Genomic DNA, 25,120 nt, shown 5'->3' with positions numbered 1-25,120 from the left:
GCAGACTGGGACTTATCTGTGCCTACCCACTCTGTTCACACAGAGACTCTGGACTACGCGGCCAGAATTCCCTAAACTCATGACTGTAGAGTTGGAATGGACCCTTCAATGGGTTTCTAAGGCTGTAAATTGCATGGGAAGAGACTGCCCATTTTTTTCTTGAGTAGCTGATGGTAGATTCAAATCCCCAGAGGTGTGGCTTTGGGGCTGACAGCACAAGCCCCCATACAGTGTGTCACCAGAGCTCTGGGGGTCTTTACCATGCTGCTTCCCAGAGCCCTGCTGCTGCAGTGCTGCCACTGCACTCAATGCTTAGTCTGGACCAGGATTAAGAGTACACTGTTCTGCTACTCAGAACTATTCTTGGATAGCTGGTTCCTCTTCCTTAACTCCTGTCATCTTAACAGCTTTGGGTATTTATTCCCATTTGGGGCCTTATTCGCTCCCATCATGCCTTAGAACAACTCAACTCAACTCATTGCTACAGAATTTGAAGTAACTCCCAGCTATCCTTCCAGCTGATTTTCAGAGGCTGTAAGCTACACAGGAGGAAACAGCTCATCTGGTGGATTATAACTGTTGGAGAGGCACCACCATCAACTCCCTATGAACCTTACCACCAGAGAGTGGCACATACTTAAGAGAGAGCCAGCTACTGAGCATTCCTCTAACCCTGGTGACCCCAAAAGGATCTAGTGATCTCGGGCTACTCCTCCCTCTTTCCTGTATATGAACCCTGACTTTTCTACAGACTGCAGAGCAGTGGTGCAGGCTCCTCTGAGGATGTGGAAACTCATTCCTAAATACACAGTCTGCCAGGGCAGTGTGCAGCAAAGAGAGTCTAAAATGGCATCAGTAGTTTAGAAGAACACTTCCTAAAGCATGCGCTGAGGTATGTTAATGAGGGTTGCCCAGGGAGGGAAAGGCATCTTGATGGTTAATAACTGCCAGATCTTTTAATATGTTATTAGCTGCTGTCAATCTTTAAGCCTCTGGGGCATATCTCAAACTCATTTGACCATGGAACACCTTTCCCCCTTCAAGTCCAACAAAGGATTAAGGCTGTAGAAAACACTTTGGAAAATGTTGTTTAGTTATACTCTCACCTAGTCCCTAGCCCTTCAATGGAGTGGAAGAAGGGGTGGGGGACACTTCAGTTTAAAAACATCACCTTCTACTAGGGGTTTATTCAGCAGTTATAATCCCAGTTGGACAAAATAGCATCATGTCAGGTTATTAGCTATTATTTATATTAACAAAAGAATGGAAATAAGAAACCATCGACAAGAAATGGATTAAAAAATTTTTCTTATGTACATATATTCACATCCTAAGCAGTATGTTATGAGAATTAAATGTAAACACATGTTGACATTTTTGGAAAGAATGCTATCAGAGCTTTTAGGCAGACACAGAAATACCAACAAGATCTGTATTGACTGAACTAAAACAACCTCCAAACACACTAAGTGATGAAACAGAAGCAAGGCACTGAGTAGTGTGCACCGGCTTGCAGCCATTTGGGTTAAGAATGTGGTTGTTGTTGTTGTTGTTATGTGCTGTCGAGTCGTTTCCGACTCATAGCGACCCTATGCACAACAGCCCTAAACCCTGCTCTATCCTGCGCCAACCGCACTGCCTCTGACACACCCATCCCGATTACCCCAGTCACTGAATCGATCCATCTCATAGAGGGTCTTTCCCTCCTGCGCCGTCCCTCCACCCTCCCAAGCATGATGTCCCTCTCCAAGGACCTGTCCCTCCTAGCAACATGTCCAAAGTATGTCAGACGAAGCCCCAGAATCCTTGCCTCCAAGGAGCAGCTTGGTTTAATCCTCTCCAAGATGAATCTGTTTGTTTTCCTGGCAGTCCATGGTACATTCAGTACCCTTCTCCAGCACCACAGCTCAAAAGCATCCACTCTCCTTCTGTCCTCCCTAGTCATTGTCCAACTCTCTGATGCATAACAAGTGATTGCAAAGACCATGGCCTGTATCAGGCGCACCTTAGTCTCCAGAGAGACACTGTTGCTCCTGAGTACCTTTGAGAGGTCCCTAACAGCAGACTTTCCCATCGCGATACGCTTTTTGATTTCCTGACTGCTGGTGCCAAGAGTGTTGACTGTGGAGCCGAGCAAACTGAAGCTGTGAACACTCTCAATCTCTTCGTCATCCATCCTGATGCTGCCAATTGGTCCAGTGGTGAGAATCTTTGTCTTCTTGACATTGAGCCTCAGTCCATACTGAAGGCTGCAGTCCTTGACCCTTCGCAGCAAGTGCATGAGGTCCTCCTCAGTTTCAGCAAGCAGGGTTGTGTCATCTGCATAACGCAGATTGTTAATAGATCTTCCACCAATCCTGATGCCACAATTCTCCTCATAGAGCCCAGCCTCCCGGATAATCTGCTCTGCATACATGTTGAAAAGGTATGGAGACAGGATGCATCCCTGGCGTACACCCTTCCCAATTTTGAATCATGCAGTGTTACCCTGTTCTGTTCTGAATACTGCCTCTTGATCCAAGTACAGGTTTCGCATTAGCACGATTAAATGTTCTGGGATTCCCATTCTTCTCAGAGTCAGCCACAGTTTGTTATGATCCACACAGTCAAATGCCTTTGCATAATCAATGAAACACAGATAGACATTCTTCTGGTATTCTCTGCTTTCAGCCAAGATCCATCTGACATCAGCAACAATATCCCTAGTACCACGACCCCTTCTAAACTCAGCCTGGACTTCCGGCATTTCTCTGCTGATGTGCTGTTCTAATCGTTTTTGGATGATCTTCAGTAGAATCTTGCTTGCATGTGAAATCAATGACACTGTTCTGTAGTTTCCACACTCTGTTGGGTCACCTTTCTTTGGAATGGGAACAAATATAGATCTCTTCCAGTCAGTTGATAATACATACATATTTCCTGATAACAGTGGTTGCCTCCAGGAAGGAGAACTCGTTGAGTGGGGGACAGGGCCAGAAGGACACTTTGTAGTTTATCGTCATGTACTTTTTTAACTTGAAACCACTGCAATGTTGTTAACCTTGCAAAAACTAAGCAAATGACTTTTAAAAAAAAAAAAAGAAAAAGAAAAAGACCTTCTACCCTAGAACTAAAGGGAAGCATTTTTCATTTCAAGATAACCAAGGCAGGGAGTGACAGCACTGAGTCAGAACAACCAGAAATAAGACTCATGAGAAGCTCAACATGTCACGCTTCCCTCCCCAAAAGCCTCTCTTTACAGTGCCTGTGAGAGGCAGCCAGCAGCTAAGAGAAGAATATAGATTCTATTATCTTCCTAACAACCCCGCCCACCAGCTGACAGTGTTACCTCAAAAAGACTTTCGAGTAAAATGTCTTCTTTTTACCTTTATCCCCTGTAAGTTCCTCGTTTCTTGTTTACATTTCAGCAGCTCCTTCTGTAAGTCAAATATAGTTAGATCAGATGGTACCATCTGGGCAGCTTCAGAAACATTACCTCATTCTGACTGTAAGAGGACAATACCCAGGTCATCATTCCATGAAAAATTACCCACCTAGAAGGGACAGAAGTAGGTATGGTCCAGAAATTGGTAAAGAGGCAGAAAAAACAGCAGGGCCCACTTCTTTGTTCCCTGAGACACCTAGACTGAACTACACCAGGGCAGGAAGAGTTGTGGCAAGAAAGGAGATGTCACACATCCCCGGAGACTCTGTTCCCCATATCCAGCAATCTTTACTGAGGAAAATCTATTCATCATTTAAATCCCTCTTGCTAAAATACAAGCTTAATATATTATAAATTCCAATACCATTAAACAATTAACTCCATTTTTAAAGTGCAGTAAAGGGTCAGAGTGCTTTTGATTTCTCTAGAGGGTTTTGTTCTTTATGGAACAAGGAAAAGCACATTTAGTGTCATCATTAAAGAGTACTTCACTTTCTTAAAGATTAAATATATGAAATATTATTTTCACTAGGAAAGAGATGTCAGAGGGGAACATCTGCCCAAGTAGGGTAGCAGTCAGGCCAAGAGGCCAAGTGCCAGAGCTGAACCTGCCTGTGAGCCAGCTGAGAAGAGACTCTGGAGGAATGCAGAGTGTCCTGAGTATTCCTGAGCCTGAACTGTGGCATGCCTCTTCCCTAACAAACTCTATGAGTTCTGTATGGCCACTGCAACAAATTAATTACCTCAGCAGAGAAGGTCTTTTCAGTCACTTGCTATACATCTGAGAGCTGGACACTGACTAAAGATGACAGAAGAATTGATGCCTTTGAGGCTGTTGTGTTGGAAAAGAGCACTGAATATCAAACAAGTATGTCTTGGAGAAAGCACAGGCAGAGTGCTCCTTGGAAACTTCATCCTGTATGCTTTGAGCATATTGTTAGGAGAAGGACATCATGCTTGGGAAGGTGGAGGGAAGGTGAGGGAGAGGCAGACACTCCACCAGGTGGATTGACACAAGAGACTGCAACAATGGGCTTGAGGGTGTTGCAGATTGTGAGGATGGCACAGGGTAGGACAGGGTTCAGGTTGGTTGATCATAGAGTCACTGTGAGTCGTACTTGACTTGATGGCACCTAACAACAATAACAACCAGCACAGAAGCACAGACTACAACAGGAAAGAACTGGTGTCAGAATTGGCAAAAAGGTTGGGAGACCAGAGCATGTCTGTCCTCTGTTCCATTAGGACTCAACCTTGGGCTTTTGATCTTCTTTCCTCTTTGTGACATCAGAGGGGTTTACCTTACTACGCCATTTTTACAGAAAGAAACAACTGAAGTCCTAACTCTTGTCCACTATTCCCATTACTTTCTTGAAATTGGTGTAATACTCTCACAATATTTTTCAAACTATAAAATATGCATGTCCCGACATACCTTTAGGTCCTGATTCTCTTCCATACTCTGATCCAGGCGACTTTGGATAATAATCTGAGTTAAAACAAAGAGATGGGTATGTACTATATATTGTCGAGTTCAATGGCCATTTACTCAGCAAATATTTACCGTAGCCTGTGATGCCAGGCTCTCTACTGTGGACACAAAGCAAAACAAGAAACAGTCCTGCCCTCTGTTAGAAGTCTGTGCTTGGTATTCTGCATACTGTATATCAGCATAGATAAAGTACATTAATGTAGACAAAACTAAGAATGAGTGTGTGTGTCCTGGGCTCAGAGGTCAGTGAGGGGAAGGAGAAATGGCAGAGATAAAGTTGGAGAGAAAAAACAAGACGCTAAATCATATCATGAAAGGCCAGTGATGGCAAGGGGAACCAATGAATGTTTAACACAAAAGGACAGAAAGCGAAATTTGCCTTTAAGGTAAATTATTCTTGAGGCTTTATTTTATAAATGGTTTAGAGGATGTCAGGAAAATCAGAAGGCCTTTGGAGTACTGGATGACGGCTTGAATTAAGGTAGTAGTTAAGAGATTAGAGAAAACCAGATGTTAGAAAGATATTAAAATTTAAAAAAGATATTAAAATCTAAACAATAAAACCTGGTGATTGGCTAGAAGTAGAAGAAAAGAAATTGGAGAATGATGCTAGATTTCTGTTTGAGGGATTCAGAAAGATGACAGTGATAAATGTAGAACATAAAAAAGGTAAGTCATTTCAGTGGGAGTGGGAGGGGAGAGGAAAGTTTCATTTAGCACACACTGAAATTGAGGTGCTTGCAGGGCATTAAGTGGAGATAATTAACAAGAGATTGCATGTTGCACATATAAATCTAGAACTCCACAGGGAGAGCTGAGCTGGAAATAAATATTTGAGAGGCAACATCTGAGGCAGGTGGGAAATGAGTGAAAACATAATTTCCCAGATGATCACCTAAGACAGCAGTGAGCCCAGGGTGGAGCAGGGAGGGGAAAGCGGAAGAGAAACTTTCAGAAGAGACGTGAACACGAACTCCACGAGGGCAGGGACTTCAGGTCTGTTCTACTCATGGCCAAGCACCTTGAAGGACTTCTTGGCATCACTATTTATTAACTGAATGAGTGCAATTGATCCTAAAAAACCAGGACAGCTGCGGTGAGGAAGAAAAGACATTTAATTTCAACAGGGTGAAATGCTTAGAAATCAAATGCATCAGCCAGATTTCTTAGTTCATGCACCACAGAGGGAGCTCACCAGTTGTTCCTCAGGATTGCCTCCTGGTTCACAGAGAGCCAAGGGCCTGTCTCGTTCGTCTTCAGGTAAGGATCCATTGAGAAGTAAGGCCTGGATAACCAAAAAAGTAGAATGAAACTTAACTCCCTCCCAGATGGCTTGGCTCTGACAATGTTTCATTTAATATCTAAGCCCTGTGAGCTTGGGAAACATTGAAAGGTCAAGAAATCCTCCTACTTACCTGCTTCCGTGTTCTACAAAGTGGCTTCCTGCAAACAGCTACTCTTCCTCAGAAGATTTAAATAAGACTCACAGGTGCCCTCTTGTTTACCCATGACAAGGTAAACACAGACCCTCCAAACTCTGCTTCATAAAGGATTAACTCAACTGCTTATCCCCACTGGCCAATCAAAAAGCACCCTAGCCATACTGGTTAAGCTTCCCTCCTTCTTCCACGCCTCTGAACATTAGCCTACCCTCAGCTGGAGCCAGCATGTACCTCCTCCTGAAAGGCCCCTTCAGAAAAGAGGCTGGCTGCTGTAAATAATATTCTCATCTACTATCTATCTGATCACAATACCCTTTCATCCCACTTCCCTGTACTGGTTCCTTCTAGCTGTATCTACTCCTCTCTCTAAAAGAAAAAACCCTTCTTTGCCTAACTCTTGAGATGTTCCCTGTGGTAACTGCCCCTTTCTTCTTCTGAATAAAGAGTCTCTCTTTTATTAGGTCTGGTTTTGTTTTCCATTTGACGGCTCAGAGGTGTGTGGAGCTCTTTTCAGGCTGAAATCACAATCCAGCGTCTTCTAGAAATCTGGATAATCGGACTGGTGGGTTACAGGATGTTGATGTAAAGAGAACGATGAGAAGTGTCAAGTAGGACGGCTAGGTTTCTGTTTCTGACATTTACCTAGAGAGACAAGGGCACTCAACACAGAAGGGACAAGAAGTTGGGGTGGTGGATGAAGTCAGAAAAAGTGATTCAGAAACCTCGACTGCTTGATTGGGGTCCCTGGGTGGTACACCATCAATTGCTAAAGAAAAGGTTGGAGATTTCAGTCTACCCATAGGAATTTTTAAAAACAGACTTGTGGAACCAAGAGTACTGTTCAACTCTGACACACACACGGGGTCTCCATGAGATTCGGTGGCAACTAGTACTGATCCTTCTTTATAAAATTCTTTGGTCTCAGTTGATTGCAACTATACTCATACTCTATATTGCTGCTGTTGTCACACCCTATGTTGCTTCTGTTGCGTGCTGTTGAGTCAGAACCAACTTGTAGCTGACCCTCCAGTGGGTTTTCAGAGGCAGTTAATGGCCCAAGAGGAAAGAGTGCCCATCCTTCTCCTGTGGAGCAGCGGTTGGATTCAAACCAAGTGCCTCTGGGACTGCAGCACAGGCTCTCATCACTAGACCACCAGAGCTCCCTAAAAGGTTTGCAAGCCTGCAATTTGTAGAGGTAGACGGCCTCGTCTCATGGAGTTCAGATTATGGACCTTTTGGCTAGCAGCTGAGCACTTAACCACTGCATCACCAGAGCTCCTTCTGGTACTACTCAAACGCCTCTAATTACTAATCTTGGGATCATCTGGAGTTCCTTTGATCTGGCCATTCAGCTAGGCCTCATCCATCTTTCAGGACTTCAAAGTCCCTCAGACACCTGAAAACAAACCTTTCTTTCAGAAGCAACAGAACACATTTCAATCTAGAGCTGCTCAGACTGAATTTTATCAGCTGAAGCATGAACTCAAGGCAGTGTGATATTACCAAGGCTTGGAAAGTTTACTCTAATGAATTAGAACACCAGTGACTTCGGTTTGTTTGATTTGTGTTTTAATAGCTGTGCCTTTCTAGGCATCCTGGATAGAAGAAGGGAAATACAGAGACGTCCTCATTCATTTCAAATCCCCACATTGGGTTTTGTTTTTCTTAGAACATCAACAGACTGAAAAAAACAAACCAAATTAAGTACCACTGAGTCAATTCGAACTCAGGTTTCTGATGCTCAACTTCCAATGGAGCAGATGGTGGATTTGAACTACTGACCTTTCCATGAGCCGCACAACATTTAACAAACTACGCCAAACGGGCTCACTAGCAAGCTGAAGAGAGCACTGATTTATGTGAAGCTTAAGAAGCTCAAGCTTCAAAGGCCCTGTCCTGGTTCTCATCCCTTCCTCCACTCTGTACCCCAGTATTCAGAATTTTGTTCAGAATTTTGTCAGAATTTTATTCCCAATTACAAAATGGCTCTTGCACAGGGTCACTTGGAAGAAAGATGCTCTTATGCTCTTCTCCATTAAATAACGAAGATGACAGCTGAGTCGCAGGAATGGCAATTAAGCACTCCAATTGTAGTTCTGGAGTAGGAAGGTTATGTTTACAAGGTGGGTGTTACCAATTAATGGAAGAGTCTCCTTTTCATGAAAAGGCAATAAAATGAAATGGAATGCGGTGAAGGGGTGACTGTTCCAAAACCAGTTTCAAAAGTGTTCTCTAGGCATAGTCTTTTGGTTGTTCTATTTTTAGGGTTTAACCCTCTTTTAAACTGGTGTGACCTGGGAAGTCAGCACATACTAAAATAATTACATATTAATGGCAAGAAGATGTCATTTTCTAATTTGGATGGATCCTTATAGCATTTTTTTTTAAAAAGAAAACAGTTGTGTTCACACAGATTGCTGAATCTATTTCTCACAATTTGTTAATAAGTTACTATTATATACAAAGATTCAATAGTTTTAGGGTTACTATAAAAGGAGGTCTGCATTTTAAATATTAATGAAAGGCATGTACTTATGTCTATATATAATTATTGTAAAAAGAGTGATGAAATAAATAATATAAATACTGGGTTTGAACACTCATTTAAAAAGAGCAGTTCCCCCCATATTATAAGGTTTACAAAATTCAGATCTGCCTTTGTGGGTCCAAATTATGAGACCTAACAGTTCAGTGAAAGAATTTAAAAAAATGTCTCTCCATTTAATACCATAGTTTTGTTACAATTCAATAAAAATCTTCTTTGATTGAATAGTAACAAAATCATGGTCCATTTCAACAAACGTAACATAAATTACATCACAAATGTTAGTAGAAAAAGGTCCCTTTTTTCAGTCCAGCCAATGGTTGATCCACTAACAGAAAATGATTAAAAAAAATGTCATAAACCAACTCTGTGTAACCCATGGGGCCAAAGTAAGGAGTACAGAGAGCTAAAGGAGAGCAGCGGAGAGCAGCATTATGGAAATATCAACACCGCTGGCAAATTGCTCACCGGAATCCAAGTAAGGCATATTAATAAGTCAGAAATCTTGGATGTGGTTTAGCATGCAACCTGTTCATCAATGAAAGAGTTCAGAAGCCCAGAGGGTGCTGTGAGTCCTTTTGTATTCTACAATGGAACTAAATTTTCATTGTGATCATGTGGCTCTGAATTAGAATGCCTCTGTTTGCAGGGAATATTAGGATGCTGACTTTCTGCCTCACAATTCTTTTTCTGTGTAATCTACCATCGCCTTTCTCTCAGACTGAGAAATGCAAACTGAGTTGAGAGCCAAACTGATGGCTATCTGTGTCCATATAATGTAAATGATCCTGGGAAAGGCTAAATATAAGACTAAAGTGCTCCAATTAAATTAAAACACAGCATTAAAAAACCATCCCATAATGGATTCTGAGAAAGGGGATCTAAATTGCCCCACAAGATTGTCTTTAAAATACCAAACAAATGGAAAATCAACTCTCCTAGGGAATGTTTAGGCAGTAAACATTCCTCCAGCCCTTCTCAGTTCCTGGGGCATACATTATGCAAATTATTTTACCAGGCACCAATCTCCTTCTTTCTTTAGGAGCCCTTTGTGTCCCCACCCTGTAGCTGGCTGGCTGGGAGCACGCCCTCCACCGCCTGCCGGCTGCCAGAGCCACACACATAATGTAGGCTTTGTTTATGTCTCTATAAATATTTGACAATTCAGAAGCAGTGCAGTTCCCAGTACAAAGAGAAAGGAATATTCCTTGGTAATTTCGGGGTCATCAGCCACAAGCGCACCATCCAGAAGAGGGACAGACAGACAGAGAGGGTTTGAGGAGATCTTTCAGAGTGGGAACTATGTCAAGTGGGTCAGCCCTTTTCTGGGGGAGAATGGCCACACTGGCGCTGCACACAGAACAACTGAAGGGCTTTGTTGGTCAAAGAAAACCTCTTCTACCTGATCCGTATTTCTTGGCATTCACTTGCAAATGCATTAAGTGTGAACTAGGTCCCTTAGCTAGACTCAAATGGAAACCTGGTAATGTTACTACTAGCTCATACTCCATTCCCGCTGGAGAATTCCTAGGAGAAAAATCCCAGACTATTCAGAGTACCACTCTAAACTGAAAGCTGCCATTGCAGGTTAGTAGCAGTGTGTAAGAGAGAAACCCACAGGTGAAGTCGAAAGCCAGAACAAGGGCTCGGGAAAGATCGAAAATGCTCCTAGGCTTGCTAAAATCCTAACAGCTGTGCAATAAACACGAGTCCATAAATGCTTTTTAGGAGTCCTCACATATAAGGAACTCCTTTATCTAAACTCTTCCAACTCTGTGTAGAAAATGAAAATCTGTTTCTTTCCCTTCGATGCTAGTAGCTTAAATATAATAAATCAGTGCACCAGGACAAACCACAGGGGGAAGAGCTACCTGGAGTCCTGTTATCATTTTCTTTGCTTCTTCCATTTCTTTCTCTAAATGCTCTTGTTGTTCCAGCAGCTGTTCTTCCCAAGCAGTCTCCAGGTAGGTTCCTGGGCTCACTGGTCGCCAGTCTCGGGACACTGGAGAATCTATCTCCTCTGTAAGGTGACAGGAGGGAGTAGAGTTCATGTTGTTGAAAACTGAATTTCCGGCAGACAGCCTACACAGGTTCAGGTCACCTGCCTTCTGAACCTATCCTCATGACACAAAATGGACTCTCCACCAGGTGGGGTTGTGAGGCAGAAAGAGCTGGCTGTGAACTCCAGGCTCGCAGAAACTCCAGTTACTGTCTGCTGGGGAAATCTCTTCTCTTTAGAACCCTTAGGAAGCAGTAAAACTTCCTCCTGGGAGTCTTTCTATGGGGCATATAGATTTTACTCTTAATCGTTGAGAACTGAGATTCCCAGGGCCTGTTTCTACCAGGTACAAAGAAAGGAGCTATCACTTCAAATGCAGAGAAAACAAAATTCCTCTGGTGGTCTAGTGGTAAGAAGCTGCAGTCCCAAAGGCATGCACATGTGCGTTCAAATCCACCAGCTGCTCCTCAGCTGAAAAATGGCCCATCTCCTCCCATGCCACTTACAGCCTCTGAAAATCCTCAGGAGAGTCAGCTATGAGTTCCAACTCAACAGCACATAACAACAACACTATTATTGCTCTGGAAACGAAGAAAAGCCTTGCTTCAATACTTCTTTGACCATTCAGTCCTAGCAATGGAACTGCTTTCACACATAACAATGTATGAATCATTCAGGAAACAAACCATTAAAAGCATACTTGCACGAGTCATTTAATAACTCCCGCTGGTTTTGTTTTTCTACCCTTGTGGTCTCTTTGCTCCAGTTTCTGTATCCATTTGATCCTATCTAATTCAGGTACAGCCATTCCAAATATTCTCTGGCTTATAGCAGGATAAATTTCTCTGAATGTTTCTTCATTCATAAAACAAGTACTGTCCTTCTGGGTAACTTGAGTACAGGGCTAGTGGTACAGGGCACAAAGCAGGGTACTTTGTTAAACGTTCTCCGTCTACCTCCCCAGGGTTCTGGGGATTTTGGTCTCATATCATGACTCTCTGGGACCAATGCTGGAGAAGGGAGTGCAACATGAGGAAGAACTGCGTTCCTCTTCTGAGGGCTTTAGATTCTTTTTACCCTATGTGGTTGAATAAGACTTTATCTAAATCATATGCTTTGCTTCCTCCATGAAGCCCTCATGTTTATATAGCAAATAGGAGAGCTAGTGAAATAGAATGAGATGCCAAAGGCACTCTTGTGGTACAACAGTTAAGCACTAACTTGGCAGCTACTTGAAAGGCACGAAGTTTCAATCTATTCATTGGCTCCCATAAAGATTACCGCTTAGGAAACAGCTGTCACATGGGATCATTAAGAGTCAAAATCATCTTGATGGCACCTAACAACAATAAGAAGTCTAAATAGAAGGAATTTGTTATTGTCCTTTAGGGCTAGCACTCACACCAGGCTTGAGGGAGAATGATATTCTCCCTCATGTATTCATGGACACCTCATTTCTGGCTCCAAATTATCTTGTGATTGATTGTTTGTGGGTTTGGGGGTTTTTTTGTGTATGTACCGTCGAATCAGATCTGACTGGTACAGGAGGTGATTGCCCTTCCTTCTCCAGCAGAGCATCTGGTGGATTTGAACCGTGAGCCTTTGGGATTGCAGTGCAGCTTTTTGCCACTAGGCCACCAGAGCTCCACCCAAATGGTAAAAATCATTTCTCTAAATAAGGCTTCTGACTATCCCAAAGTAATTTCTTAAGCTATAGGAAGCCAGCCGAGGAAGGGCCTATCTATACTGCTGCAACATTTTTGATAGCTGGGACAAAAGAAGTGACATCCTTCCTATAAGAGGACATTCTAAGAGAACAGCCATTAATGTGCCTCAAAAACCCTTTAGAGGTGAGCCTGCACGTATAGACCACAGAGAGAAGGAAGGAAAGTCAGGACAGTCAGGAATCCCAAACTCTTCAGTCTAAGGTCTATCCCCCAAGTGTCCTCCCACAGGCTGATATACAGTACCTGTTCTATTCTCTATTCCTTCTGAAGGGATAACCACAAAATCCACCTTCTCCTCCGACTGGGTTATAATAGATTCACTTTTTGCACTGTGGATTGGACTGGGTGAAGTCAGACTGTGATAGAAGGAAAGGGGGAGGGGGTTGGAAATAATTATTGTGACCAGCTATTCAGAAACTTACTTTCATCATTGATCCCAGATACACATTCATCTTACTCCTAAAGCCTGGTCCACAATAAGAACACAGTATCTGGTCCACAATTAGAACAAGTATTTGTTGAGTGAGTAAGTAGTGAACTTCTTGGAGGAAGGCTAAATAATTAAGGAAAAATTCCATCATCATCAGAATGGATAATCTAGCATTTAATAAAACTCAAATTTTACACACTGACAAAGGAGATTAATCAGAACTGGCTTTGACAAGCACTGTGGCAATTGGACAATTAAAACAGACATTCGGGGGGGGAAGAAGAATGAACTGGGGAGGAGGATAGAGAAAACAGTGCAACAATGAATGAATGAAAACCCAAAATCTCTGTAAATATTCATTAAAACTAATAAAATTTAATAATAATTTAAAAAATATAAAAAAATTGGACTAATAAACAACATCTTGGTAAATGGAAAAGAAAAAAAAAACCTCAAATTTTGCTTTTATTTTTTTAACCTTCCACCACTTCCCCATCACCATCCCTGGTTCCAATTCAATGACTAATAAGTAGATTTGGGTAACTGGAAAGAAATTCTTCATTTATGTGTATATATGTACATATAGGAGCTTTGGTGGTCTAGTGGGTAAGGAGTTGTGCTTCCAACCCAAAAGCACACAGTTCAAACCCACCAGCTACTTCTTGAGAGCTAATTGAGCAAGCTCCTCTCATCTGGTTACAGCCTCTGAAAACCCACAGGAGGGTCAGCTATGAGTCCATTCTGACTCAGTAGCATATAACACAAGCCCCACATAGCCACTGAGTTAAAATGACTCACAGGTGACCCTCCAGCAAGTTTCGGAGGCTGTAAATCTCTTGGGAGGAGCCTGTCCATCTTTCTCCTGTAGAGCAGCTGGTGGATTCAAACTGCGTGTTTTTGGATTGGCAGTCCTGCTTCTTATGCACTAGGTCACCAGAGTGAAGAAAAGAGAGAACACTCCAAAAGTGCTGCTGGAAGGTGGCAGAGTAAAACAAACAAACAAAAAAGTAACTGGCATTTTCTTTATTTACTCCTCTCAGAGCTATTTGAGCTCTGGTGGCCTACTGGCAAGAATCTGTGCTGCAATCCTGAAGGCACACAGTTTGAGGCCACCAGCCGCTCTGCGGGAGAAGGATGAACAATCTCCTCCCATGTGATTAACTGCCTCTAAAAAACCCGCTGGAGGGTCAGCTATGGGTCAGTTCTGATTCGACGGTACACAACAACAACAGAGCTATTTGTATTGATATGTCATTAGAAATAATCTGAACAATTGTCATGTTCTAACCCCTTAGAAGGAACTGTTTGCTTTTCAAGAACACAAATCTTCAGGATGACAGCAAGTCTCTACGTCAGGATGAGAATGTGGGGCTGACACAGCCATGTGACAGGGAAACAGAGTCTGTCTGGAGAGTCACTCTTCATTGTATCGCACCTTGAGAACATAAGCGCTGAAACAATCTCAGGGGCTGTGGGGTCTGCAGGCCCAGCCCTCTCTCAGGAATTCTTTCCAAATCCATCACCCAGACAACAGTGAAAGTGTCTAGGATTCACTGACCCACTTAATGTGGCCCTGAAGTCTCCCAGGCTGATGGCACAGCCACCTCAATCAGAGCTAAGATTTCGTCTTCCTGGAAACCAGGAATACCAGAGCCGAGCATAGTAGAGTTAGCCAGAGTGATCCTAAAAACTTGGAAACTGCCGAAGGCCCAGCATTTCATTTTCTTGGCTGCTTTAGGGCTTTGATGGGGAGAACTTCAACCAGTAACACTCTCTTCCTTAATTGAACAACAGGATTTTTTTAAACATTTCTTTTTGTCTTTAAAAGAAAACAAACAAAAAATCATGTAACCATCTCTATATGTTTATTTCCTACACTGACAAGAAAGATTTTTCAGAAAGGGCGACAGCTTTATGGAGCTCTCTTAGCCACCTCTCACTAAGGCAGTCTGCTCCCAAGCCAAGTCAGTTTCTAGAAAAGCATCAGTTGGAAGGTGGTGTTAGATGTTGTCAAGTCAGCTTGGGCCCACAGTGACAATGGAATGAAATACTGCCCGGTCCCATGCTAGCCTCACAATGGACTAACATGCTTTGAGGGCAGTGTTGTAGCCAGCATGTCAACCCATCATGTTAAAGATTTTCTTCTTTTTCCCTGACACTCTACCAAGCACGCTTCTCCAGGGATGATCCTTCCTGATAGCATATCCAAATCACATGAGACAAGTCTTGCTATCCTTGTTTCTGTGGAGGATTCTGGCTGCTTTTCTTCCAAGGCAGATTGGTTCTTTTGGAATATACCTTCATGGTATACTACATATTCCTCACCAGCACCATAATTCAAAAGCATCAACTCTTTTCTGTAGTTTTCGTTATTCATTGCCCAGCTTTTATGTGGATATGAGGCTACTGAAGATACCTTGGCTTGTGTTATACACACCTTAGGTCTAAGGGTGCTGTGACATTTATATGCAGAACAGATTTATAACTGCTCAGGCAGTGAGCCTGTCTTCTTTCAGAAATGGAGATTCAAATGCAGAAGAGGCCTGCCAACAGCTGCTCCTCTTTAAAGAACAAAACAGCACTTTCTCACATGACAAGGTGCTATGTATGACATGTTCCACTGCCTGCTTTTGGCTGGACCATTGTGGGCATGTGTGAGACAAACAAGGTGGGGGTAGGGATAGGGGTGGGGGTGGTGATAGTGTGAGTCTAGGATGCTGGAAGACTGTTTTCCTAACAGCAAAGCTCTATTTCCACAGACGCATGCCCAGTTCCACCTTCTCCGGGAACTGTTTCCCATATAAGGGCAAAAGGAGGCGGATGTCTGGGTATCCAACCCCGCTGGGGGAGTGGCTGAGGAGGCAGAGGAAAACAACATTTCTTTTTTTCTTTAGTTGAGGCTGCCTGTCTAAGAAGCTGCAGAGAGGTAAGACCATGAGACTAGAAGGCCAAGTCAAAAAAGAAGCCACCTGAGAAAGAAAAACTCTCAGGCATATTGTGAGAGCAGAGACCTGCCTGCCATCCCCACTGGCAACTCAGGGATGAGCAAGGAGCCTTAACCCTGAGCCTCCAGTCAAAGGAACAGACTTTCATGCTAATTAATTATAAGGCTTAGACTCTTCTCTGATTAGCTTAAAGGCTCTATTTTATAAACAAGTAATCAATCCCCTACTTGTCATGTTAATCTTCTCTGGGCTCAAACAATGATTGATCTCAAATCTGGTCACACTGGTCTATTTTCTACTCCTACAGGTTTAACATCTCTCCAATCTTAATTTAGCACACAGTCCTCCAGCAAAGTCTCCCAAATGAGCCTCAAGCCATCTTCTAGTGGGTAATGTGCAATCAGGAAGAGAATCCTGCCCTCTGGAAAGACCCCTCCCTTACCTGAGACTCTGACAGGGCAAAAAGCCATTCCTCCTTCCCTGCGCAGACTCCCGACCCCGACCCCGACCCCCAACAGCATGTAACAGCGGCATCCATGGACACCAAGCAGCCAGTGCTCTCCAATGTACTGTCCACACCCAGCCCCGTCTGGTTTTGGCCAGCAGCACCACATGGCTATGGCCCTGCTCCCACCCATGCCCCCCTCTCCAAACCCGAAGTGGCCTCAGCTCACCATTTGACTTGCGTCCCTCCCATGGTCCCCCTCTTGGCTCCGACTTCAGCAAGCCTGCTTCCCCGGGTGAAGTGGCAAGCTCAGAGTCACATTGCTCCCAAATTCGGGCATGTCTGCCCATGCGGGGGCCAGAGGAGAGACTCCGTGGGCAAGCTAACTACCAGAGCTGCTGGCTCCAGTCGCGGGAAAATGTGGGCAGGATGGAGCCCCAGCCCTCGGGGCTGCGGTGGTGGGGATGCTCCCGCGTCTGACGCGCGTTGTCCCGGCTGCTCAGGCTCTGCAGCAGCCCGGCCTCGGCGGAAGCTGCCTCCTCTGGCGAGCTGCGGGTCCCTGACAGCTGCATCCTGGTCTGTTCGGTTGTGCAGCTCCGAGCATCGCCCCAGGTGGAGACATCTCAACCCATCTCCAAGCTGGAGAATTGGCCTTGGCAGCGTGAAGTGTTGGCGGAGAGCAGAGCGTGCGGATAATCCTCTATCAGAGGCCGCCTCCCCCCTCCGCCCCTCGTCTCCACCCCCTCCTTTCCCGGCTGTCACACGCTGCGAGGAGAGGCTGGGCTCCGGGCAAGGTAAAGGGGGGACAGGGCAGGACCAGGGGGTGAGGGTAGGGAGCACACCAGGAGGGGTTTGGAGGCCCCCTGCTTCTTAGAACCACAGCTGGAAATGCGGCTTTCTTTAATCCAGTCCCTCCCTTGACACACACAGAGTTCGAAGCCCAGTGAGGCTTCAGGGTCTCACGATGGTGCGGGGAGACTGGCGGGTGGAGATTGGGGGTTTCCTCTTGAAGCCTGCCTAACGCTTATCTCCTCCCATCTTCCTCTCCTTTTCAAGGTTGCTTTTGTTTTTTTAGGGGGGGGTTTGTTTGTGGGGTTTTTTTTTTGTTGTTGTTGTTGACTTCAGCAATCACCCCCCCACCCCAATGCCCTCTTCTGAGAGGCTGGAGGAAAGATTAGGAAGCAACAGGCGGTCAGGACCTGGCTGGGTTGGAGGCTCTAAAGGCAAGGGAAAGGGAATGAGATGTCAGAGCCTCTCTTTCCAATCTTCCTAGTTCTCACCTTTCCTGAGCCACATCCTGGGGCTCCTGGCCTCTTCAAGAGACATTAGGAGGGGGCTTCTTTGTGGGAGAAAAGAGATGGGGGTGCAGTAGGAAAGCCCTCTCCTTTGTTGGGGGAACCACTGAACAAAAGAGCTGAGAGAGGGGTCAGCATCAGCAGAAAATGGCAACATAATAACATAAATAAGGACTGAAAAGCAGCTCAGAGAACAAGCTATTCTTTCTTGACTCCTCTTCTGGAAAATTGTCCCCATCAGTCCACTGCCATCCAGTTTCCACATCACCTCACAATCCCCTCCCAGAATGAGCCCTGCCAGGCAGGAAGGAAGCAGGTGCTCTTGGGAAGAAATCCAGACCTTCCTCTTTCTAACTCTGGCAGGCACTATCAGGCCCAGAGGAGTGAACGGCATGCAGGAAGCAATAGCTCTCATCTATTAATCACATAAAATGAGATTATACAGACAAGTACCCTTTGATTCTGTCCCAAGTGGCAGTCAAAGCAGCGAGCAAGGAAAACACAGTTTAGATTCTCTTCACAAGCACACCTACTGCTTAATGGGCACGGGGTTTCCTTTTGGATGATGGACATGTCCTGGAGACGGGCAGAGCTGAGAGTTGCACATATGATGGATGTATGAACGTCTCTGAATTGTATACCTTTAAAACAGCTAATGTTTAATGTCATGTGAACTTCACACCAAGAAAATGTTGTTGTTATGTGCCATCGGGTCACTTGTGACTCATAGCAACCCTATGTACAACAGCTCTAAACTCTGCTCTGTCCTGTGCCAATCTCATTGCCTCTGACACACTCATCCCACCCCAGTTACCTGATCAATCCATCTCCCAGAGGGTCTTCCCCTCCTGCACCTGCCCTCCACTCTCCCAAGCATGATGTCCTTCTCCAAGGACTGGTCTCTCCTTACAACATGACCAAAGTATGTCAGACAAAGCCTCAGAATCCTTGCCTCCAAGGAGCAGCCCGGTTTAATCCTCTCCAAGATGAATCTGTTTGTTTTCTTAGCAGTCCATAGTACCCTCAGCACTCTTCTCCAACACCAAAGCTTAAAAGCAACAATTCTCCTTCTATCCTCCCTGGTCACTGTCCAGCTCTCTGACGCATAACAAGTGATTGCAAAGACCATGGCCTGTACCAGACGCACCTTAGTCTCCAGAGACACAGTGTTGCTTTTCAGTACTTTGGAGAGGTCCCTAACAACAGACTTTCCCATTGCAATACGTCTTTTAATTTCCTGGCTGCTGGTGCCAAGAGTGTTGATTGTGAAGTCAAGTGGACTAAAGCTGTGAACAATCTCAATCTCTTCACCATCCATCCTGATGCTGCCAATTGGTCCAGTGGTGAGAATCTTTGTCTTCTTGACATTGAGCCTCAATCCATATTGAAGGCTGCAGTCCCTGACCCTCAGCAGCAAGCACTTCAGGTCCTCCTCAGTTTCAGCAAGCAGGGTTGTGTCATCTCCATAACGCAGATTGTTGATAGATCTTCCACCAACTCTGATGCCGCATTTCTCCTCACAGAGCCCAGCCTCCCGGATGATCTGTTCTGCATACAGGTTGGAAGGTATGGAGATAGGACACATCCCTGGCGTACACCCTTCCCAATTTTGAACCATGCAGTGTTTCCTTGCTCTGTTCTGACGACTGCCTCTTGGTTCAAGTATAAGTTTTGCATTAGCACAATCAAGTGTTCTGGGATTCTCATTCTTTTCAGAGTCAGCCACAGTTTGTTATGGTCCACACAGTCAAACGCCTTTGCATAATCAATGAAGCACAGATAGACATTCCTCTGGTACTCCCTGCTTTCAGCCAAGATCCATCTAACATCAGCTACAATATCCCTAGTACCACGACCCCTTCTAAACCCAGCCTGGACTTCCGTCAGTTCTCTGCTGATGTGCTGTTCTAGTCGTTTTTGGATAATACATCCCCTTAAAAGCCCACCTTTTTAATGGTTAAGATTGGGCAAGGCCATATGAGAATTCCGGAAAGAATTCCATGTGACCACAATAACTTTAGAAAATGGCCCATCAAAATAGGTCAGGTTTTTTGTTTGTTGATTTGGGGCTTTTTTAGGAAAAGGAATAGGAGGAAGAAAACAAAGATACACAAAATATATATCAAACAAGGAACAATTAAGCTAGCCTTCAGAACAAACTAAGATTCACTGGAGTGGGAAACAAAAGGTTTCTCCTCATTTATCAACTCCTATTAATCTGAAATTTCACATTTATGACAATAGTAAAAAAAAAAATCTATCATCCAATTATTTTTATTTGCCTTACCAACACACATTATGTGTAATGTGTAATTCAGTAATGAATGCTGGCATATGAAGCGAAGTAACACCAGCTGGGGTAGTTGTGTGTCAGCTTGTCTAGGCCACGATTCTCAGAGGCTTGGCAGTTCTATCATGATGTAACGAGGCAGCTGTGTAATGATGTAGTCATCTTCTGGTTTTGGATTATGCCAATTTTGCCTAACAAATTGGTCTTTGGGATTTAACTGTGTTGAAATGCGAGGAGAAGATACAAAAGCATGAATTAAATATGATTCAGCAACAATATGAAGTTAATATTTTAGTATTATTTGTATAAACCAAAGAAGTAATCTTTTTCTGCCACTGTAGTTGTTATTTGTGTGTGTGTGTGTGTGTGTGTGTGTGTGTGTGTGTGTGTGTGTGAAGTTGTTACTGCTAAGGCTTTTACTAGAACACTGTATCCTATCACTGTTTTGGTCTGTCTTGGCACTTGGCTCTAAGAGATACACACTTCGCTTTCCACCAGATTAACAAACACTATTAGCCCACTCAAATGCAGACTAATTTGCCACAAATCCCAGCCCTCTAAATAAAAGCTGCAAATGGTCTAATGCTCTCAGACAATCTTCCTTCCTTTCCTCTCTTGCTGGAAGCTTTTACAACCTTCTGAAGCCATAACTCAGAGTTACACTCAGGCTCAAAGACAGCATAAGGGAACTAGATGTTTTAAGTTCTGGCAGTTCATATGCAAATGCCAGGGCAGCTGGGCTGGGCCCACACAGGCCTTAGCTGTGACCAGTCATGCCCCCGTGTGGTCACAGCTAAGCACTGGCTCGGCAGCTTTACACAAAGCTCCTACTTTGGGAAATGTGCCAGCCTCCAGCCTGCCCTCCAGTCAGCACAAAACCACCAAGCAGTGGGGAGAGCTACCTCTTTAAAGCCAAAAAAACTCAAGGACGGAGAAAGGCCGCAGGAGCCTCATAGCTTTTTGTATGGATACTTGTAGCTGTGAATCCCTAGAGATTGCACTTTTGGCTAGTAAAGAACTTTTATCAGTGTTGCAAAACTGAAGGTATATGAATGGAATACTATGCTGCATTAAAAAACAAGGAACTCATGCAATATTATTCAAAATGGTTGACTCTGGAGAACATTATGCTGAGTGAAATATCCCAGTCACAAAAGGACAAATATTACATGATGCCACTGTTGTAGAATGGGACTGTCCTTGGGGTTAGGGAGACACTGAGTAAGATGGGTTCAATAATGTATACTGCACTGAAGCAGAGGAGGGAGAGAACCGTCTAAAAGAGAGATGTAACTGGGTATTTCTGTCATCACAGGAGACTAGAGCGAGGGCTGCATGGTGGAGGGGACCTGGGGGAGGGTTTGTAAAACAATGAAAGAATCTTTTCTTTTACTTTTCCATAATTTTTGGACTCATGTACTTATAACTTGTTAGTCAAATTTGTGCCTTCTAGGTTGCAACACCCCCATGATACATCTTGAAGGATATGTACATGTACAGCCAAGCACAATCAATAAGAGTGCATCTGAATTCCAAAATCAATCTCCATAATAGTCTATGTGTTTCCTACTGCCAAAGGGGCCCTTTAGAGTAGTGAGAGAAGATCTTCACCCTGAAACCCACAGCGTCCCTTTTCAGCAGGAAGTAGCTAAGAGAATACGCCGTCCCCTTTTCCTTATGACTCAGGGTGAAGTCTCTCTCAGGGAGGAGTGATAGGGAATGGCAAAGGATACACTGACAAAGAAGATTAATCAGAACTGGCTTTGACAAGCACTGTGGCATTTGGACAAGAACAAACTGGGAGGAGGGTAGAGAGAATAGTGCAACAATGAATGAGTGGAAGCCCAAAATCTCTGTAAACGTTTATGAAAATTAATAAAATATAATTATAGGGAAAAAAAAAACAACTGAAGGTATATGAACTACTGAGTGGAAAACCAATTTGCTTTGTAAGTTTTCACTCAAATCAGAACAAGAAAAGTTCAAAATAAAATACATTTATATTTAGCTTTCCATAATGAAGAATCTGAGGCCACAATTACCTGGAGCAGCTGGATTCCGATGGGGACCGCTGCTGCCCTTCGTACTGCTGCACCAGGGCACGCACGCTCCAGTATGGGTTCTCGATCTCCTCGTCCACACTGCTGTTCCTGAGGTTAGAGGGCACCAGTAAAGGAGAGGGCTGTCAGTCCTGCAGTGCAGGCCAAGCCAATAGGTCTTTCAGTAAAGACTGCTACTCTGGGAAGTGCTATGGATGCAAAGAGGAAGAAGACAGAGCCCCTGCCTTAAAGACACTTAAAAGTTAGCGGGGACTGTCACTATACATTCCCTGTACATGTGGAGACATTTGAATTCGTATGTGCTCTGTTGTGTGTATTCTCAGCACCAACCTCATAAAAAACAAAAACAAACCCCAACCCCAGCAAACCATTACCATGGAGTCAATTCTGACTCACAGCAACTCATCAGGGCCAGAGAAGAACTACCCTATCAGGCGTCCAAGGCTGCATGTAATCTTTGCAGAAGCAGACTGACACATCTTTCTCCTGCAGAGCAGCTGGGAGTTTTGAACAGCTGACTTTCTGTTAGAGGGGAAATGCTGTTAAATGCTATGCTACCAGGGCTCCTGACAACCACAAACCAGTAAAATGAATTCAATTCTATTTTAAAACAGGGTAGGGGGGAAATCTAGTAGAGAAGATAATAAAAACCCAAGTAACTTCCTTAATTTGCAACAACCTAGAGTCATACTCTTTCCAAAGTATTTCCTGCTAGGACTCCAGGGGCGCCTGGCCTTCTGGGGACATTCCAGGGTGGAGACTCTCCCAGATGAACTGGAACACTGCCCCAAAATATGAAGTGAAGAAACACACAGCATACCAAAGGCATATATTTAAAATCCTGGGCACCAGATTAAATATATATGTGTGTGTGTGTGTGTGTGTGTGTGTGTGTGTGTGTGTGTGTGTGTATCTTCCCCACCTCCAAAATATATTCTTTTCTGTAGTCGAGAGTCTGTTCGGGTGGAATCATTTAAGAGAAACATTAGCAAGAGGGGCCTGATGCCCATCCCCAGCTTTTGACACTTACCTCTGTCTATATCGAAAGACATCACGTCCTGAGCGGGACATGTCGTGACACACATCGGCCAGAGCAGCAGCTGCCCCCTGGGCCACAGCAGTGGCACAGTGTGGTTGGTGACTCTGCAGAGGGCTGCTGGAGTCCTGCCCTTGGCTCACTGTCCTGCTGGAGCCTGGTTTAAAATGAGCTGCCAAGGCAAGCACCAGCCTCATGATGGACTTGAGGTTTCCTTCTACAATATCTGTGGGACAGAACAGACCAGGGAGGCAGGGCCTGAGGCTCACTCATTCATGTAGAATATATTTGTTGGTGATAAGCCAAGCTATCAGTGTCTCTGTCCTCACCATTCAACAACAAAAACAGAATTCAAAAACAGAATGTCTAAGAACATTTTGTAATAGGAGTTGTTGTTGTTGTTACATGCTACTAAGTAGACTATGACTCATAGCAACCCTATAAACAGGCTCTGAGCCTGGCTCTAAGCTGACCTCACCTTCTCAGACACATCTGAACCCACTGCCACACACCTGAACCCACTGTGTCAATCTATCTCATCCAGGGTGTTCCTCTCTGTCCTGACCCTCTAACCTTCCAAGCATGATGTCCTTCTCCAATGACTGGTCCCTGCTGGTGCCATGTCCAAAGAATGTTAAACAGAGCTTCAAAATTCTTGCCTCCAAAGAGTAAACTGGTTTCACTATCTGCAGGACAGTCCTATTTGTTCTTTGGGCAGTCCATAGTATGATTAATACTCTTCTCCAGCACCACAACTCAAAGGCATAAATTCCTCTTGTCATCCTTACTCATTATCCATCTCTCAGATGCATCGCAAACAACTGGGAAGACCACAACCTGAATCAGGCACATCTTAGTCTCCAAACTGACATATTTGCTTTTTTAGCACTCTGGAGAGATTCTTGACAGCAAATTTTCCCAATGCAACTTGTGTTCTGATTTCCTGACTGCTAGTACCAATAATGTTGACTGTGGATCCAAGCAAGAGGAAATCTTTAACAACCTCCTTTCTCCATCTATCATGACGCTGTCTACAGGCCTAGTGGTGAGGATCTTTGTTTTCTTGATATTATAATGCTATCCATATTGAAAGCTGCAGTCTTTGACCTTCTGCAGCAAACGCATGATGTCCTCTCAGTTTCTGCAAGCAAGGTTGTGTCCTCTGCATAACGCAGATAGTTGATGAGTCTTCCTCCAATCCTGATGTCACATTCATCATAAAGTCCAGCCTCTCAAATATCTGTTGTGCATATAGATTGAAAAGGTATGGAAACAGGATGCATCCCTGTCAGCACTTCTTTCCTGATTTTGAATCATGCAGTGTTTCCTTGCTCTGTTCAGACAACAGTTTCCTGGTCTAGATATAAGTTTCACATGAGCACAATCAGATGTTTTGGGATTCCCATTCTTCTCAATGTTGGCCACAATTTGTTGTGATCCACACAGTCAAATGCCTTTGCATAGTCAATGAAACACAGATAGACATCCCTCAAGTACTCTCTGCTTTCAGCCATGATCTATCTGCTATCAGTAATGACAGCCCTAGGATTATTTGGTAACTCAGAGCAAAGGCATCTTATCCAAATTGAAGACTCGTAGAGAGACTCCTAAAAGAACTGAGTTCTAAACTATGACTCGATTGATTAGTTCATCAGAAGATGGAAGAGAGGGAAAATAGAATTCTGGGAAGAGGGAACAGGAGGTGTGAAGATCTAGAGGTGAAAAAGAGCATGGTACATTAATGCTATCCGATATAGTATCTACTAGGCATATGGGGCTATGGGGTCTTAAAATGTGGCTTTTCCAAATGGGGAGAGAATACAGTAAAAGAAAGGCAAAATATCTCATTAGACTTACAAGAAAAAAGAAGGTGAGGTATCTTATTAATAACTTTTAAAAATTATTTTTATCTTATTTTTTTCATTAATAACTTCTTATATTGTGTCTTCGAGTTGCCTTCTTCTCTATCTACAATAGCTCTGAAGCCTGC

General features: G+C 43.9%; 1 protein-coding gene across 2 annotated transcripts in view; it reads right to left on the bottom strand.

Annotated features, from left to right (window-relative positions):
- The window catches only part of DIXDC1 (DIX domain containing 1), an 86,540-nt gene that overhangs the window by 15,124 nt on the left and 46,296 nt on the right, over window positions 1–25,120 (bottom strand). Inside the window, exons 4-10 of one of the 2 annotated variants that reach the window (XM_006890774.1) lie at window positions 23,125–23,356; window positions 22,077–22,184; window positions 12,873–12,985; window positions 10,775–10,923; window positions 6,112–6,201; window positions 4,860–4,913; window positions 3,366–3,416 (exon numbers count right to left, since the gene is read on the bottom strand). In XM_006890774.1, the coding sequence (XP_006890836.1) occupies window positions 3,366–3,416; window positions 4,860–4,913; window positions 6,112–6,201; window positions 10,775–10,923; window positions 12,873–12,985; window positions 22,077–22,184; window positions 23,125–23,356 (797 nt within the window). Of the gene's footprint in view, window positions 1–3,365; window positions 3,417–4,859; window positions 4,914–6,111; window positions 6,202–10,774; window positions 10,924–12,872; window positions 12,986–16,678; window positions 17,088–22,076; window positions 22,185–23,124; window positions 23,357–25,120 lie in introns of those variants that run through there. The other variant, XM_006890775.1, reaches the window with a different exon arrangement.

Source organism: Elephantulus edwardii, unplaced genomic scaffold (assembly GCF_000299155.1).
Source record: "Elephantulus edwardii isolate Elephantulus edwardi_28Jun2011 unplaced genomic scaffold, EleEdw1.0 scaffold00093, whole genome shotgun sequence".
Classification (NCBI taxonomy): domain Eukaryota; kingdom Metazoa; phylum Chordata; class Mammalia; order Macroscelidea; family Macroscelididae; genus Elephantulus; species Elephantulus edwardii.
The sequence above is the reverse complement of the archived record's forward strand: the minus strand, read 5'-3'. Positions and strand labels throughout refer to the sequence as shown.